At 35.9% G+C, this 16,208-nt stretch overlaps 1 protein-coding gene across 1 annotated transcript in view; it reads right to left on the bottom strand.

Moving 5' to 3' along the window:
- Positions 1 to 7,349: 7,349 nt before the first annotated feature.
- The window catches only part of LOC121368528 (rabankyrin-5-like), a 35,317-nt gene continuing 26,458 nt past the window's right edge, over positions 7,350 to 16,208 (bottom strand). The window contains exons 22-25 of the mRNA XM_041493265.1: positions 15,245 to 15,369; positions 13,822 to 13,968; positions 11,534 to 11,624; positions 7,350 to 9,174 (exon numbers count right to left, since the gene is read on the bottom strand). Of these exons, the coding sequence (XP_041349199.1) occupies positions 9,045 to 9,174; positions 11,534 to 11,624; positions 13,822 to 13,968; positions 15,245 to 15,369 (493 nt within the window). The 3' untranslated portion in view covers positions 7,350 to 9,044. The remainder of the gene's footprint in view (positions 9,175 to 11,533; positions 11,625 to 13,821; positions 13,969 to 15,244; positions 15,370 to 16,208) is intronic.

Raw genomic sequence — 16,208 nt, 5'->3', positions numbered from 1 at the left:
GAGTTAAGTATATAATAAAATTTGACCTTTTTCACTGATGTAAGCAGTCTCATTGTCGACATCGAGTCTGAAATTTAGAAATTGAACAATCTAGCCCCAATCTGATATATAAACAGAATAGTTAGTTCGTTTTGTGTAACGACACCACTAGAGCACACTGATTTATTAATCATCAACTACTGGATGACAAAGATTTGACAATTTTGACAGTCCACATCAGAACCGCGCGGATACGGAAGGAAATGTTTTATTTAACGACGCACTCAACACATTTTATTTACGGTTATATGGCGTCAGACACATGGTTAAGGACCACACAGATATATAGAGAGGAAACCCGCTGTCGCCACTTCATGGGCTACTCTTTTCGATTAGCTGCAAGGGATCTTTTATATGCACCACCCCACAGACAGGATAGTACATACCACGGCCTTTGTTACATTAGTCGTGGAGCACTGGTTGGAACGAGACGTGGAATGTTCGCGTGGCGAAGCAAAATATAGTCACGTGATCATATTGAACTGTGGAAGGTTTGGCATGTTTACATGGATTTTTTTCTAGCGGAAGAGAAGAAATGCGAACAAAGCCATACAGAGGGATCTGAGGGCCTTCAATCACCTCCACCCCCCCCCCCCCCCCCCCCCCCCCCCCCAAATATTAAAGTAATTATTTGCTTTCGGCCTGTAGGCCATGGGTTGATACCCCAATATTCATGTTGGTACCATTTTTAGACAGGGCTCACTATATTAATGGGACCTTAGGAATATCATTATCAAATGTTTGACATCCAATAGCCAATGATTAATTAATAAATGTGCTCTAGTGGTGTCGTTAAACAAAACAAACTTTATTTTTAGGAATATCAATGAATGAAAATCACTTTGCATTTGGATTATTAGCGATATATTCAACTTCCACAGCTTTTGGGCAAACCTAGGTATCTTGTAGCAAGAAAATCCCAAAATAACTATTTCTGTCATACCGGCCTCGGTGGCGTCGTGGCAGGTTATCGGTCTACAGGCTGGTAGGTACTGGGTTCGGATCCCAGTCGAGGCATGGGATTTTTAATCCAGTTACCGACTCCAAACCGTGAGTGCTCCGCAAGGCTCAGTGGGTAGGTGTAAACCACTTGCACCGACCAGTGATCCATAACTGGTTCAACAAAGGCCATGGTTTGTGCTATCCTGCCTGTGGGAAGTGCAAATAAAAGATCCCTTGCTGCCTGTCGTAAAAAGAGTAGCCTATGTGGCGACAGCGGGTTTCCTCTAAAAACAGTGTCCGAATGACCATGTTTGACGTCCAATAGCTGATGATAAGATAAAAAAAATCAATGTACTCTAGTGGCGTCGTTAAATAAAACAAACTTTACTTTTACTTTCTGCCATTTTCCTAAAAACGGCATTTCGCAACCGATACTTTTACCGCACAAATTGACTATTCTGCCTAAATATATTGTTCACAAAGGTAACTAATAACAACTGCCTGTGTATCTCAGAATGGGTTTGCTATTGAAAGCCTTCATATGAATCCAGAGATATTAATTTTTAACGTTTTGTCACCAAAATGGTCTTTACCATGGCACCCGTAGAGAAATATTGTAATAATTGGTATTTTAAAAAATCAACATTTGCATTGGTCATAATTTCCTCTTTTTTTTTACTTTTTTCTTCTAGCCATAGGCCTACATACCTTTTTTATAAGAGAAACTTCATAAAAAGATAAAAACTACCACTTTTTCCGATATATTATTTATTTATTTATTACATAGGTGGAAAGAGTACACAAATAACGTTTTATCTGGGGTGAATGTAGTTAAAATAAGTATATATATTAACCGGCAAATTCCATGAAAGTTGAAACACATTTAAAAGTCAAATATATAAAATTAATAAATAAATAAGCCTAATAATAATTTGTTCACCTATAATATAAAATCTTTGAACAGGTTCACTCCCAAATTTGTTTTTTAACCATTTCTTTTGTAATCGTCCATTGACTTGTAAAGTATTAGGTAATATACCAAGTTTTCACATTTATATTCATATTTGTGTTTGAATATCTTCCAAATCAGTTCAAATTGGCCAAGAACATGGCGCGGAAACCGCGCTCCAATCATTCGACGAGCGATTCCAGCGGAAAACGCGACGTTTTTCGTTCAGAGAATTTACCGAGCGGTTTTGGTATGAATGGTTAAATGAAATGACGTAGTGAGCGATTTCGGTGTGAACGGGCCATAATGAGGAAACCAGCTACTCTTTTTCATTAGTAGTAGGTCAGAGGCTGAATCCGGGGCGGGCGTGCCTGAACCCTTGTGGATAGGGGCACGTTAATAGAGATTCCCAGTTCCCAGTAGTACGTGTGATCTTTTATATGCACCATTCCACAGACTGGACAGCACATATCAAGGCCTTTGATATACCAGTTATGGTGCACTGGCTGAAAGAAGAATTAGCGCAATGAACCCACCGAACCGGATCTTAGATTGACCGCATATCAGGTGAGTACATTATCACTCCCACCGAACGAGATCTTAGATTGACCGCACATCAGGTGAGTACATTATCACTCCCACCGAACGGGATCTTAGATTGACCGCACATCAGGTGAGTACATTATTACTCCCACCGAACGGGATCTTAGATTGACCGCACATCAGGTGAGTACATTATCACTCCCACCGAACGGGATCTTAGATTGACCGCACATCAGGTGAGTACATTATCACTGGGTTATGTACCTCAGCATTTATAACAATAAGAACAATCTAGCCCGGTTCTCACATATAAACACAATAGGACTAGAGGACACACAAGCTAGTGGCATGTCGGCATCACATATAAACACAATAGGACTAGAGGACACACAAGCTAGTGGCATGTCGGTATCGATCATGAGTAGTCATTGTGAGACAACTTCATCAGACCACCTCCAGATCCATACCTACCTCCAACAAACACACAGTTCATGCAGAGACAAACCTTTCTCTGACAGGGACTTTCTGATGGGGAAATATGTTTCCATTAGATTAAAAACACACAGTAACTTTAAAATTCTTCTGTCTGTAATATTAAAGTTCTAGCTTTTCCATTTCATCATCCATGATCAAACTTTAGTGTGTGGACACAAACATTTGAGCATGCTTCATTATCTGTGTCCATGTCACGTGTAGTAGGTGGGAAAAAAAAAGCACATCAGTAATTTATGCATTGTCTTTTATGACCTTTCTGTCGGAATCCAATAGAATAAAAAATATATATACAATGTATATGCATATGTTGGAGTTTCTGACAAGAAGTCCCCAAGCAGAATAAAATTCAAGCAAAACAATAACACATGAATAACAATTTTAGAATGTAATAGTTTAATGTGATGTCCTGAAAGTAGAGATCTTAGCCGTTAAATATATGGTATGACAATTGGGTCATATTTAATGTAATAAATACAACATAATATATATATTTCCAAAATCTCAGTAGCTGTCATAGTGGAATGAATCTGTTCTTACAGAATATTACCAAGCATACTACTAGAATGATATCAAATATACCACAATTTAGTCACCAAGCAAGCTGCCAATATGTGTTACAAAGTACACTACTATACCATCAGTTATATACCACCATCATGTAATACCTACCATCATTTTATATATAAAGTATATTTCCATAAAAAAGGAAAAACAAATTTGTTTATCAACACCTCAATTGAGTTTAAACAACAGATATTTGGTGTCTAACATATGATTATATTTTGACACTTTGTTAAGTGAAAGAGAGAAGAAACCTGCTTTCACCACATATGCTAATCCTACCTTAAAAGCAACAATGGTTCTTTTGTACACACTTTCCCACAGGACTCACAGATAGGACAGGACATCAGTGTTCGAAATAAGCACTTATCTGTTTGTCCTGACAAGCGATAATCTGCTGGGACAAGCAAAATGTACCTTGGTGATTGTCCAGTGGACAAGTAAAAAATGTTTTAATGTATAATGTTGTTTCATTCTGAGCAATCAAAAACATTGTACTTGCTCTTGAACAAAACTAACAACTAATTTGGACAAGTAAAACTATTGGTGGACAAATAGATTTGTAGATGTAGTTGTCAGTCCGGTGGACTAGTGAAACATTCTGCTTATTTCTATCACTGTACATACCATGGTCATTAATTTACCAGTCATGGGAGCATTGGTTAGGACTGGCAGAAAACCTGATTCCATTGACAGCGATCGATCCTATGACCCATCACATCTCAGGTGAGTGTCTACCAATCAGCTACATCACACCCGTATTAGTGAGTGTGATACCAAGTATAATACCAGTGTCAAGTACCAAGTATAATACCAGTGTCAAGTACCAAGTATAATAACAACGACAAGTATACTAGTATAGTTGATATCAGATACCATGATAATTTTATATAAAGTGTAATAACACAGTTTGACATAAAACATATCACCAGTTTTATATCCCCTATATTATCAATATAATATATAGTATAAAATATACCAGAATGGTTTGAAATCAGTTATATTATCAATGTCTTTATCATACAGCAGTTTGGTGCAGTATTGGTGAGAAACATTTCATCTTAGTGAGAAACATTACAGTCTATTGACAGTATTCAGAATTTCATCTTAGTGAGAAACATTACAGTCTACTGACAGTATTCAGAATTTCATCTTAGTGAGAATTATTACAGTCTACTGACAGTATTCAGGATTTCATCTTAGTGAGAATTATTACAGTCTACTGACAGTATTCAGAATTTCATCTTAGTGAGAATTATTACAGTCTACTGACAGTATTCAGAATTTCATCTCAAAAGGTAACAGGCCATAGATATTTGTACATGTTTACACCTCACACTTACAGGGCGGATAGAGACAACAGACCTGCAAGCACATCAGACTTCAAGGTGACAGATGGCAAGATGAAGACTCAACCTTTTAACACACAATGGATAGAATATAAATATATGTAAAAATAATATCAACAAATAATTTTTAAATGTCATAGCAGGTCACAATATTTCAACTTCACCAGCATTCTGTTCTCATGTTGTTACCCAATTTTATATCCATTAATTACCACTTGGTTACCTAGTGAAATTAAAAGTTGTCTTTTTCTTCATCTAACTATCACTTTATTTGTATTTTAAAAAATGTCCACTCTTGATATCGTACACTTGGTGATGAGTACTCTAGTTAAGCAATGCAAGTTTGAGGCAACCAATCAGGAAAGCTTCATATAACCAAACATTTGCTTACCTAGGCAGTGTTTCTGTCAGAAAGAAATTACAAGGGCGTAGGTTCGGGGGGTTCGGACACCCCCCCCCCCTCCCCCGCCCGCTGAAGCAAATGGTCTGCTTTCAGAACTATAATATACAGGTTTATACATATGGAGTTTCTGGTGGTGGAAAAACAAAATAGAAAAGGTCCACTTGGTTCATATTCGAAACCCCCGCCCCCCCCCCCCCCCCCCCCAGGTCCAGCTCACGCTACGCCTCTGAATTATTGGGTACAGCGCTATGGAACTGAATGCAACCACAGTCAGCAGGGGGTATGGGAGGCCTCCCCAGGAGAAAAATGAGTTTAGGGTTAGGGTTGAGAAAATCATACAGTAATGATAAGAGTAATTAAATTTGTCCAAACAAAAATTAAAAATCTGCAAAAAATTTGGGTATAGCGCCTTACCCGTTTTACCCTCTGGCAGAAACCTTGCTAGGTAAAAACCACATAAATCTACTTCTGCCAATTCTGTTTACCTAAAAGTTTGAATTACTGTCCCCTATCATAGTATAAATATATCAGCATGTCAAAATTACAAAAATAAGTACAAACATATCATAGCATACATAATTTGTACAATGTCAAAATAATATCAACGTGATAACTGTAATAAAACTTGTTACTGAGCAACACAACTTGTAAGCGATATAGTCAAACAATGTAATACGATATTCCACTAACAACCAACTGTACAAGTTATTACAATGAGCACCATTCGATTATAGATGAGGCAATATAACAGATACTAATTTGGTGGAAGTTACAGTGTCTGTATTTATGAATCAAATCATAACAATGCTCCTTTCTTTTCGACATCTATAACAATGACCGGTCTGCAATTCACCAACAAAGTTGTCACTAGGGGCCATTCAACAATTACAGAACTCTATGACAGAGAGGGTATTTTTTACGATCCCCCTCCAAACCTCCCCCAAAGTTCCCTTGGCATTCCACCTCATGACACTGCCCCCACCCCCCCCCCGCCCCACTAAATGGATTTTCTGGATCCGCCACTGGTATCATGGAATGTGTTACGAAGTATTATAATGGAAGTGTTTCTCAAGAGTTACCTATGTTTTCAAAAATGTCAAGATTTTTTAAGTATGTAGTAAAATGCACCATGTCACTGACATTTTTTTCTTAACAAATGATTTCCTATGAAATATTTATTATCAAACCAAATAACTAATACAAACAGAAAATCCAATAAGATTGTTCAAATTATATCACAATGACAGAGAAAGTGGGGGAGGGAATTTTGACGAGTGTTATGTAATTTTAGACAGAGGTGTTCTTTGTGTTAAAAAATATTACAAGAGAGTATGGGATATAAAATATACCATATTTTGCATTAGATAATTGTTGAACAGCCACCTAAACTGTCCTCAGGTCTTTTAGGCAAGCAAATACAGAATTGTTATTTGGAACACAGTAATGAGAATATTGAGTATTTTCGCCAATAACCTTTCCTGGTCACCTAATGCCAATTAATATCCTAAGCTAAATAAGTGAGTTTTTTTACAGTTTGTTTTGTTTAACAGCACCACTAGAGCACACTGATTAATTAATCATTGGCTATTGGATGTCAAACATTTGGTAATTCTGACTAGTAGTCAATAGAAAGAAAGAAAGAAATGTTTTCTTTAACAACACACTCAACACATTTTATTTACGGTTATAATATTATATGGCGTTAGACATATGGTTAAGGACCACACAGATTTTGAGAGGAAACCCGCTGTTGCCACTACATGGGCTACTCTTTCCTATTAGCAGCAAGGGATCTTTTATTTGCACTTCCCACAGGCAGGATAGCACAAACCATGGCCTTTGTTGAATCAGTTATGGATCACTGGTCAGTGCAAGTGGTTTACACCTACTCATTGAACCTTGCAGAGCACTCACTCAGGGTTTGGAGTCGGTATCTGGATTAAAAATCCCATGCCTCGACTGGGATCCGAATCCAGTACCTACCAGCCTGTATACCGATGGCCTAACCTCGACGCCACCGAGGCTGGTAGTAGTCAATAGAGGAATATGTTTAATGTAATAAAATAAGTTTAATGTAATAAAATAAGTTTAATGTAATGAAATAAGTTTAATGTAATAAAATAAGTTTAAGGTAATGAAATAAGCACCAATATTAATATTAGATAAATGCATATTGTTCTGGCAAAGAAGTACGTAGTTTCTTCAAGGCTGACGTTCAAGGTCTGAAGGTTATCAAAATGTTAGTGATAAAATGATGTCTAATGCAATGCCATGTTTTGACCGTGTGTATGCTTCCATAGTTTTGGTGACGATGATGGATTTCACCACCACCAGTGAAGCAGAATATGCTTGTCCTATTGACAGTGATTCATGAGTCTGCTTAAAGGGACTGTCCTAATTTGTTGCCATTGTTAAGATGCTGCAGACTATCAGGGATGTTTTAATGACTACAACTGTGTATTGAATACATTTTTCAACATAAAATATCAGTGGTTATTTATAAATGTGTTTCTGATCATCACCGAGTCTGTACTACGTCAAACTTCATTTTATTTCCTAATACATATTTTTTGTATGTTCGAAATCATCGGGATACCAAATCCAGTTCTGGCTACTTATAAACATACTTGTATAGGATGATTTGTTTTCTCTTCTTTCCTTTCACAAGCTAAATCAGTAGTCCAGTCTGTAAAATGAAATGACCTGTCTTTTCCAGTTCTCCTCTGTCACTATACAGTTATATAGGATGATAAGAAACACACTGAATACAAAGACACTGATATTCTAAACAAGAAACTATACTGAGTATGTAACTTTAAATATCAAAAGATTTGTGTTAGTCAGAAAAACCTTACAGTCTCTTTAAATATTCACTGGAGTTAACACCAAATGCCACTGTCACATGATTACTGAGCATATTAATGATCAGGGATAAAATGTAACTTGAAATAATAACTTCAGAGGTAGCTTGACATGATATCTGTCATGTAGAAAATGCCTTAGACAAGTCAGCATAAGATACACATTTTTGGAAGAAAACGTCACATCATCCATGACATCTGTAAACAATACATTCAGAAGACGTCCATGTAGGATACATTCAGAAGAAGACATCATCCATGTCATCTGTATAGGATACAAGATTCTGCTTACCCCCATGTAGAACATGATTCCTAGGAAGGTAGCTGTAACACAACAGAAGTAGAGAATACTTTTGAGGTAAACACAGACATTTCATATTCACGTGATTTCTCGTCTCACGGAGACAAAACAACAGGCAATACGAGTCTATCCATTCTCACACTGTTCTCAAAGTAACAATTTCAACAGTTAAGTATTTTTTAGTTTTTAATTACTCTTGGAAGCATCATTAACTACTGAACATACTGCCACATCTGAATAAATATACTGGAAGCAAGAGGTTTTCTCGACTCTCGAGTGTTTAATTCAAAGTCCTGCCTGACTGAATTTTACAGCAAGTAGGAGATTTTGGCAACTGTTATCATTTTAAGCACTGTCATGCCTGATTGGACTTGAGAGAAACAGAAGGTCGTTTTGAGTCACAATCATCAGTGACCATAGTGACACTCAAAGCACTGCTAAATAAGCACAACTGACTGAAAGCTTTGCACCAGTTGACAGTTTATTACATGATGTAGAAACAAGTAGCACAAGCTGTAAATGAGTCCAATTTAAGAATGCACCAATACTGAAGACATCGACACATGAAAATATATAGCACAAACTCCAAACAGCTTTGTCTTCAAAATGCACCGACCGTCAAGACATCAAAACATATATCACACACTCGCACTGGCTTGGACAGATTAAACTTAACAATTGGCATGTCTTTACTGGAACACTTGGCACACAGGAGACGACCACAGTGGCGACTGGAATGAAAAATATTACAATAAAGTAATGCATAAATGGCAAAAATATATATATTCAGAGAATATTAATCTAAATATATATGTGTCACGTGATTATATTGAACTGTGGAAGGTTTAGCATGTGTACATGGATTTTTTTCTAGCAGAACAGAAGAAATGCGAATGAAACCATACAGAGGGATCTGAGGGCCTTCAATCCCCTCCAACAACACCCCCCACCCCCCTCATGAAGTAATTATTTGCTTTCGGCCTGTAGGCCATGGGCTGATACCCCAACATTCATGTTGAGAGACAGGGCTTACTATATTAATGGGACCTTAGGAATATCATTACCAAATGTTTAACATCCAATATCCGATGGATTAATTAATAAATGTGATCTAGTGGTGTCGTTGCACAAAACAAACTTGATCAATTTGCATTTGGATTATTAGCGATATATTCAACTTTCAGAGCTTTTGTGCAAAGCTAGGTATCGTGTAGCAAGAAAATATCAAAATCATCCTTTCTGCCATTTTCCTAAAAAAGGCATTTCGAAACTGATATTTTTACCGCACAAATTGACTATTCTGCCTAAATATATTGTTCACAAAGGTAACTAAAAAAAAATGCCTGGGTATCTCAGAACGGGTTTGCCATTGAAAGCACCTGACTATTTCATATGAATCCTGAGATATTAATTTTTAATGTTTTGTCACCAAAATGACCGTTGCCATGGCACCCGTTGAGAAATATTGTAATAAATGGTATTTAAAAATCAACATTTGCACTGGTCATAATTTCCACTTTTTGATTTATTATTTTTTCTAGCTGTAGGCCTACATACCTGTTTTTTTATAAGAAAAACTTCAAAAAACATAATTTTACCCCAAAAACATATTTTTCCATACAAAAGATAAAACTACCACTTGGGACTGATCTATATGCTTTTTTCCCCGATATATTATTTATTTATTTATTACATAGGTGGAAAGAGTACACAAATAACGTTTTTATCTGGGGTGAATGTAGTTAAAATAAGTATATATATTAACCAGCACATTCCATGAAACACAGTGTTTTGATTGACTTTAACTCTTTGAGGCCTGGCGGCCATTTTGAATTCCAGCCCTAGGCAGTTTTACCTGCTGGTGCCCTAAAGCATAAACACAGATTTCATGCACTGCAGCAAAAATAACTCTTTAACTTAATCAATAAACAAATCTGCATCAAATTTTGTCAGCTATTTAATTATGTGCAATTAATGAAGAACATATATTATTTTATATGATGTAATTGTAAAAAAGTAGTTTAATTGTCTATAAATAACAGAAATAAACAAAAGTTTTAATAAACGTTACTGGTAGGCCTAATTGTCAGGAAGTTCTGATTGATTTTGGGGTTTTTCACTGAAACAATGCTGGAAATCTGGCTTTGTGGTATTGCTTGAAACATCCAACACACAGGTTCACATTGCACTGTTCACAGCCTGTGGCTGGCTCACATCGAATGCCTTGTGTACTGCATTGTTTACATGTCCGTTTTTTACCCAGCACAACAGGCCAGTGTAAGAGTCCTACCGATATTCCGTCTATTTCGAAAATGTGGCAATGGTATGTCGTCACTATCGCTACTTACATTTGTAAGTCTACATCCGAATTACTGTTATTTAAATCGAGTACGTCATCGTTCGTGAAACCTTCAAATTCCGAAATACTATCATCATCAGAATTGAGAAATACGCCGTCGTCCATTTTGTTAAAAAAAAATTCAAAGCGAACAAAGCCGAACAAAGCCACGAGGTGCATGAACAAACCCAGCTGTAAGACTACTTTTTATTGGTCACTGGATTAATCTTCTACAAGCTGATAATGAAAACTTCTAATTATATTAGCCAATGACGTCTCGTTTTACATGTACAGTCGGCCACGCCTCCAGTCGGCATTCGATAATAGCTACTGCTTGTAAACCACGCGTACAGGCGGGACTCGACATTTCGCGCAAATTAACATCACGACGTGAGTCGGGATTCGGCCCCAAAGAGTTAAAAGCCTAATATATAAAATTAATAAATAAATAAGTCTAATAATTTGTTCACCTATAATATAAAATCTTTGAACCGTTTCACTCCCAAAGTTGTTTTTTAACTTCATTTCTTTTGTAATCATCCACTGACTTGTAAAGTATTAGGTTATATACCAAGTTTTAACTTTTTAGGCCAGGAAATTTTTCTCTCTCTCTCTTCCTATGGCACTCTCATAGTATAGATCTTATCATATACACTGCTTTCATGGCCATACCAACTTTTAATTGCTTCCGAGGCTCCTATGTATATCAATATATACTAAGTTGGTAGGTAAAATAAAATGTGACAACGTACCAGTGGTGTTTTCTTGTTTTAATACTGAACTTGGTGGCACATTCCAGACAGGTTTCCCCTTCACTCCACGGTGGTTCTTTAGACAACATATCTACAACACACAGAGGTATTAGTTACATTTCCTAGCAAAGAAATGGTAAGTAGTACAACGGTTTATTAAAGGTAGACTAAACTCCAACAAGAGCCTTATGTGTTGGAAAGATGCATACCCGGACCACCAACACATACTGACACTTTAACAAATGAAAAACGTGTAATTTTAGAATTAATAAAAAAACCATGATTATTCCTGCTAACTGGGGGCAGCCATTTTGTTTCGTTTTTGTGACGTCCGGTGGTATAGCTTGGGGCAAAGTGACGTCAGCTCAGGTCCAACTCTCTATTATGCACAGTGTAAACAAATGCTCTAATTTACGACAAGGGGCTTCGCTTTCATCAACCTGACTTGTAAAACAACATAAATGACTTGATAGTATAATAAACTATTTAACTAAATATATTTCAGTTTGCATCAATATAACGAAATGTATACGAATAGTATTTTTTTCTTTTAAAAAATCCAAAGAAAAAATCCATATTATTAGGCCTATTTGGTAGGATACATTCGAGCAAAAACAACCACTCACAATACCCAAGTGATAATTTTTTTTTCTCTGGGACTACGTAATTGGTCAGTTTGTGATTTTAGATGGGAAAGTCTACTTAATCAAGGGTTTTACAGAATTACTTACAGTAATAAATCTGGTAAAGTCCATTACAATTTGAGGTTATCACACAATACCCTGTGATCTTAATAGAAGAGGCACATCTTTTTAGTGTGTCTAGACACAGTGTCTAGGGACTGTCTAAATATACACCTGCCAATCAAGAACCACAGGTACAGGCCACGGAAAGAAAAGACCAATTAAGCAAGAAAACACTCCGACTATTATTTCAGTACGTGGGTTAATTTATATACAAAATATAATACAGTTATTTCAACACTTTGACACTGGTGGTTTATTTTGTAATTAAAAATAAACCACATATACACGTTGCTGTGTTACTGGGATAGATATTATTAAAGAACATTGCGATGCATCCGCAAAAATCAGGTATGTTTTGTTTCTTCAGTGACACGTTAGGTATTACGTAACCACCAGCTCGCCAGAGGGCGTATTCACTGGGATGGTACAAAATGGCTGTGCCCGTTATATTTAATAGCCGTCACATTTAACCGTTTTATTAATTAACTATACGATTATACTTGTCGATATTAAGCAATAATGTGCATTATGTATCGTTGAATATGCACACCAGTCCAAAAGCCTTGCTTTAGCATTCCTTTAACCAAAAATATATAAAATTTAAAGTCTGTTTTATTTAACAACAACACTAGAGCACAACATCAGCTATTGGAGGTCAAACATTTGGTAATTCTGACATGAAGTCTTCTAAGAAAAACTGCAACATTTTTCCATTAGCAGCAAGGGATTCTTTTGTATGCACTTTCCACACAAGCAGGAAACAACTGATTTAAATAGGGGAAAAGTGACTGAAACATTTTCAAAGAGGTACTTTGCTAGGCAGTTTTTATCAGAGTTGTTATTTTGTAGATCACTGATCACAAACTACACTAATAATCAGTGTTGAATATTTGAATTAGCTAAAAGAAATAAATGAATTTGCAAACTGACTGATGGTATAAACCATACGAGTGTTAAAAATAAGAACTGAAAGCCAAGTGATATCAACACAGGTCTCTCTTTACTACATGTTTTGACTACTTCTCGTCAAAATATATATAAAATATTAAATACCAAAACCAGTCTAGTAAACATTTTGTAACACCACAGAATGCAGAGTGTATATTAACTGTCTTGCCTCAAACAAATCTGTACAAGCATCTAAAGAAGAAGTATCATATACGCAGATGGTAAAAGTTACATGTGTATGTATTGTGGTTTTGTTCATCATTCAAGTGTATACTCGTACTGAAGTATATACTGAGAAACTGCCATCAATACTAACAAGAATTCCATGGAATTAAACATCTCGCCTACCATAAACATTTCTGGTGCACTGTGATGAACATCCATAGATTTAACTATGAACCAAGTTTCATTGATCTAGGACTTATAGTTTGTGACAACTGATCTAAACATGAAACCTTAACACAAACATTGATGCTGTCACCACCATTGCCATCACAAAAGTAATTACATATTGTGTTTTTAGTTTGCAAAGGGAAGACAAAAATGGCACATTGCACAATGCTACCAAACAGTGTATACTGAATGTGACATTACCTAGAAGTTTAAAGAGAAGTTGTTTTGTTGCTACAGCCGCGTTAAAAATACTAAGTCCCGCCTTGTTGACCGTTCCAAACCCTGCACCCGCCCGCACCAACGCACGACACAGGTTGCCGTTCCCATTCACATAGGCTAGCAGCAGAGCTGAAAGAGGAGAAAATAAAATATTTTAGTAAGCCAGTGTCTGCTAATTTAATTTTATAAATTTATTTATCATTATCTTACATTATAAACTCTATATACATTTAATTTAGAACCTAATCTAAATATAAAATATATGTATTTTACAGACTTTGCCACCAGTAATAATTTCCACAGAATTTCTTTTTTTTTAAATTTGTTTTGTTTAACAACACCACTAGAGTACATTGATTTATTAATCATCGGCTGTTGGATGTCAAACATTTGGTAATTGTGACATATAGTCTTAGAGGAAACCTGCTACATTATTCCATTAGTAGCAAGGGATCTTTTATATGCACCATCCCACACACAGGATAGTACATACCACGGCCTTTGATATACCAGTCGTGGTGCACTGGCTGGAATGAGAAATAGCCTAATGGGCCCCACCGACGGAGATCGATCCCAAACTGACCATGCATCAAGCGAGCGCTTTACCACTGGGCTACGTCCTACCCTTTAATTTCCACAGGACTGTTGTGAGCTTAGCCTGAAAACATTATATGTTTAGTGTAAGAACCCAGTAAGCCACAATTTTAATATTTTTGACTGTATGTCAATTTTTGGTGAGTGCACAAATCCAGTAACAGGGTGGTTACTATGCTCTTACAGTAAATTCACATGTTACATTCCACATTTGTTGGCTTAATGACAATTTTAATGTATGTATGTGTGAATACGTACATATTCACACATATTGTAGGTACATGGTATGTCTGTGTGAATACGTACATATTCACACATATTGTAGGTACAGGGTATGTATGTGTGAATACGTACATATTCACACATATTGTAGGTACAGGGTATGTATGTAATTTGGTACTGATCCATTTTTTTAAAATCTGCCTCTTAAGTGTACTGTTTTTGTTATTCCCTCCCTATCCAAAAAGTGTGCATCAATGAAATTGCTTAGGATTTTAATAAAAGTAGCTTTTTTTCCATTTTAAAAGCATAATACCAGCATATGATTTGTATGCTCATGTAAATTAATGACAACTGAAACACAGGAAATGCAGTTGTACATTCAGATCCCCCCCCCCCCCCCACCTAGCCACCTAATCTGTATGCACATGTATGCAAACTAACTGATATGGATATTTCTCAATGACAGTAACTCAAGATTACTTATGTTGAATTATCTTATAATATTCTTTAGCAGACGTCATTAGCTGAAATACTATATTTTCGCATGAGTGTGTTTCAAGTAACTACAGCATCACAAAAGTAAACCAACGTGAGTTTCCGTCATTATCCGGGCAGTCTATCGGGTAATCGGGCATTGTCTCCTTGAAGAGATCAAATATCGCTGCAGAGTTATCTTTCCCATGAGTTGCCAGGATGTGAAGAGGATTGCGGCCTCTGAAATGAACAGTATATTTAGAAAGACAAATATACATAATATTCAGTGTTTGGTGGTGAATCTAATAAACACAATAATTAGATACTGTATTAACAGCTAATTATTTGATTTTAGTCTTTAACTTGAAATATGTATGCATGTGCATAATTATAAATGTAATACAATAACCTTCTCATCACCATTTTTAACATGAAACATTATATTTTTTTGTATTATTCCTAAATATATAAATGAAGAAATTCAATTTCCCCAAGTAGCTTGGCAACACAACAATAATATATTTTTATCTAGGTGGAACTTACAATAGAAGTGCCCTGCTAAAAGATGTCAGTTTCATTAAAATTATGTTTGAATTTGACCAAGATTGTTATAAAGGAAATTAAACAGTATTATGTCATAAAAAAAGAAATAAAAAAATGTATAACCTATTTCAAGAAAAGAAAGAAACAAGTGTTTAATTTAATGACACAGATAACCTGTTTTAAATGCTTAAACTTATTTAAGATTGCAGCTATATTACACATCAAAAGGTCTGAAGTCTAGGGGTGTGGGATTATTTACCGTTTCCAGATTTCATTGACAAGCATAAGAGTTGGGGAACCTTGTGATCACTAAGTTAATATCAGTTACCAAGTTGCCAGGTTTTTTCACTGAAACATGTCATATATTTTTCATAATTTCATTTCACAAAACAGCACTGATAAAGTAAGTTTTTAAAGGGACATTCCTGAGTTTGCTGCATTGTAAGATGTTTCAGACTAATAAAATACTTCTACGATTAAACTTGCATATTAAATATATTTTCTTGTTTAGAATATCAGTGTCTGTATATTCAATG

The sequence above is a fragment of the Gigantopelta aegis genome, chromosome 3, assembly GCF_016097555.1.
Source record: "Gigantopelta aegis isolate Gae_Host chromosome 3, Gae_host_genome, whole genome shotgun sequence".
Lineage (NCBI taxonomy): Eukaryota > Metazoa > Mollusca > Gastropoda > Neomphalida > Peltospiridae > Gigantopelta > Gigantopelta aegis.
The sequence above is the reverse complement of the archived record's forward strand: the minus strand, read 5'-3'. Positions and strand labels throughout refer to the sequence as shown.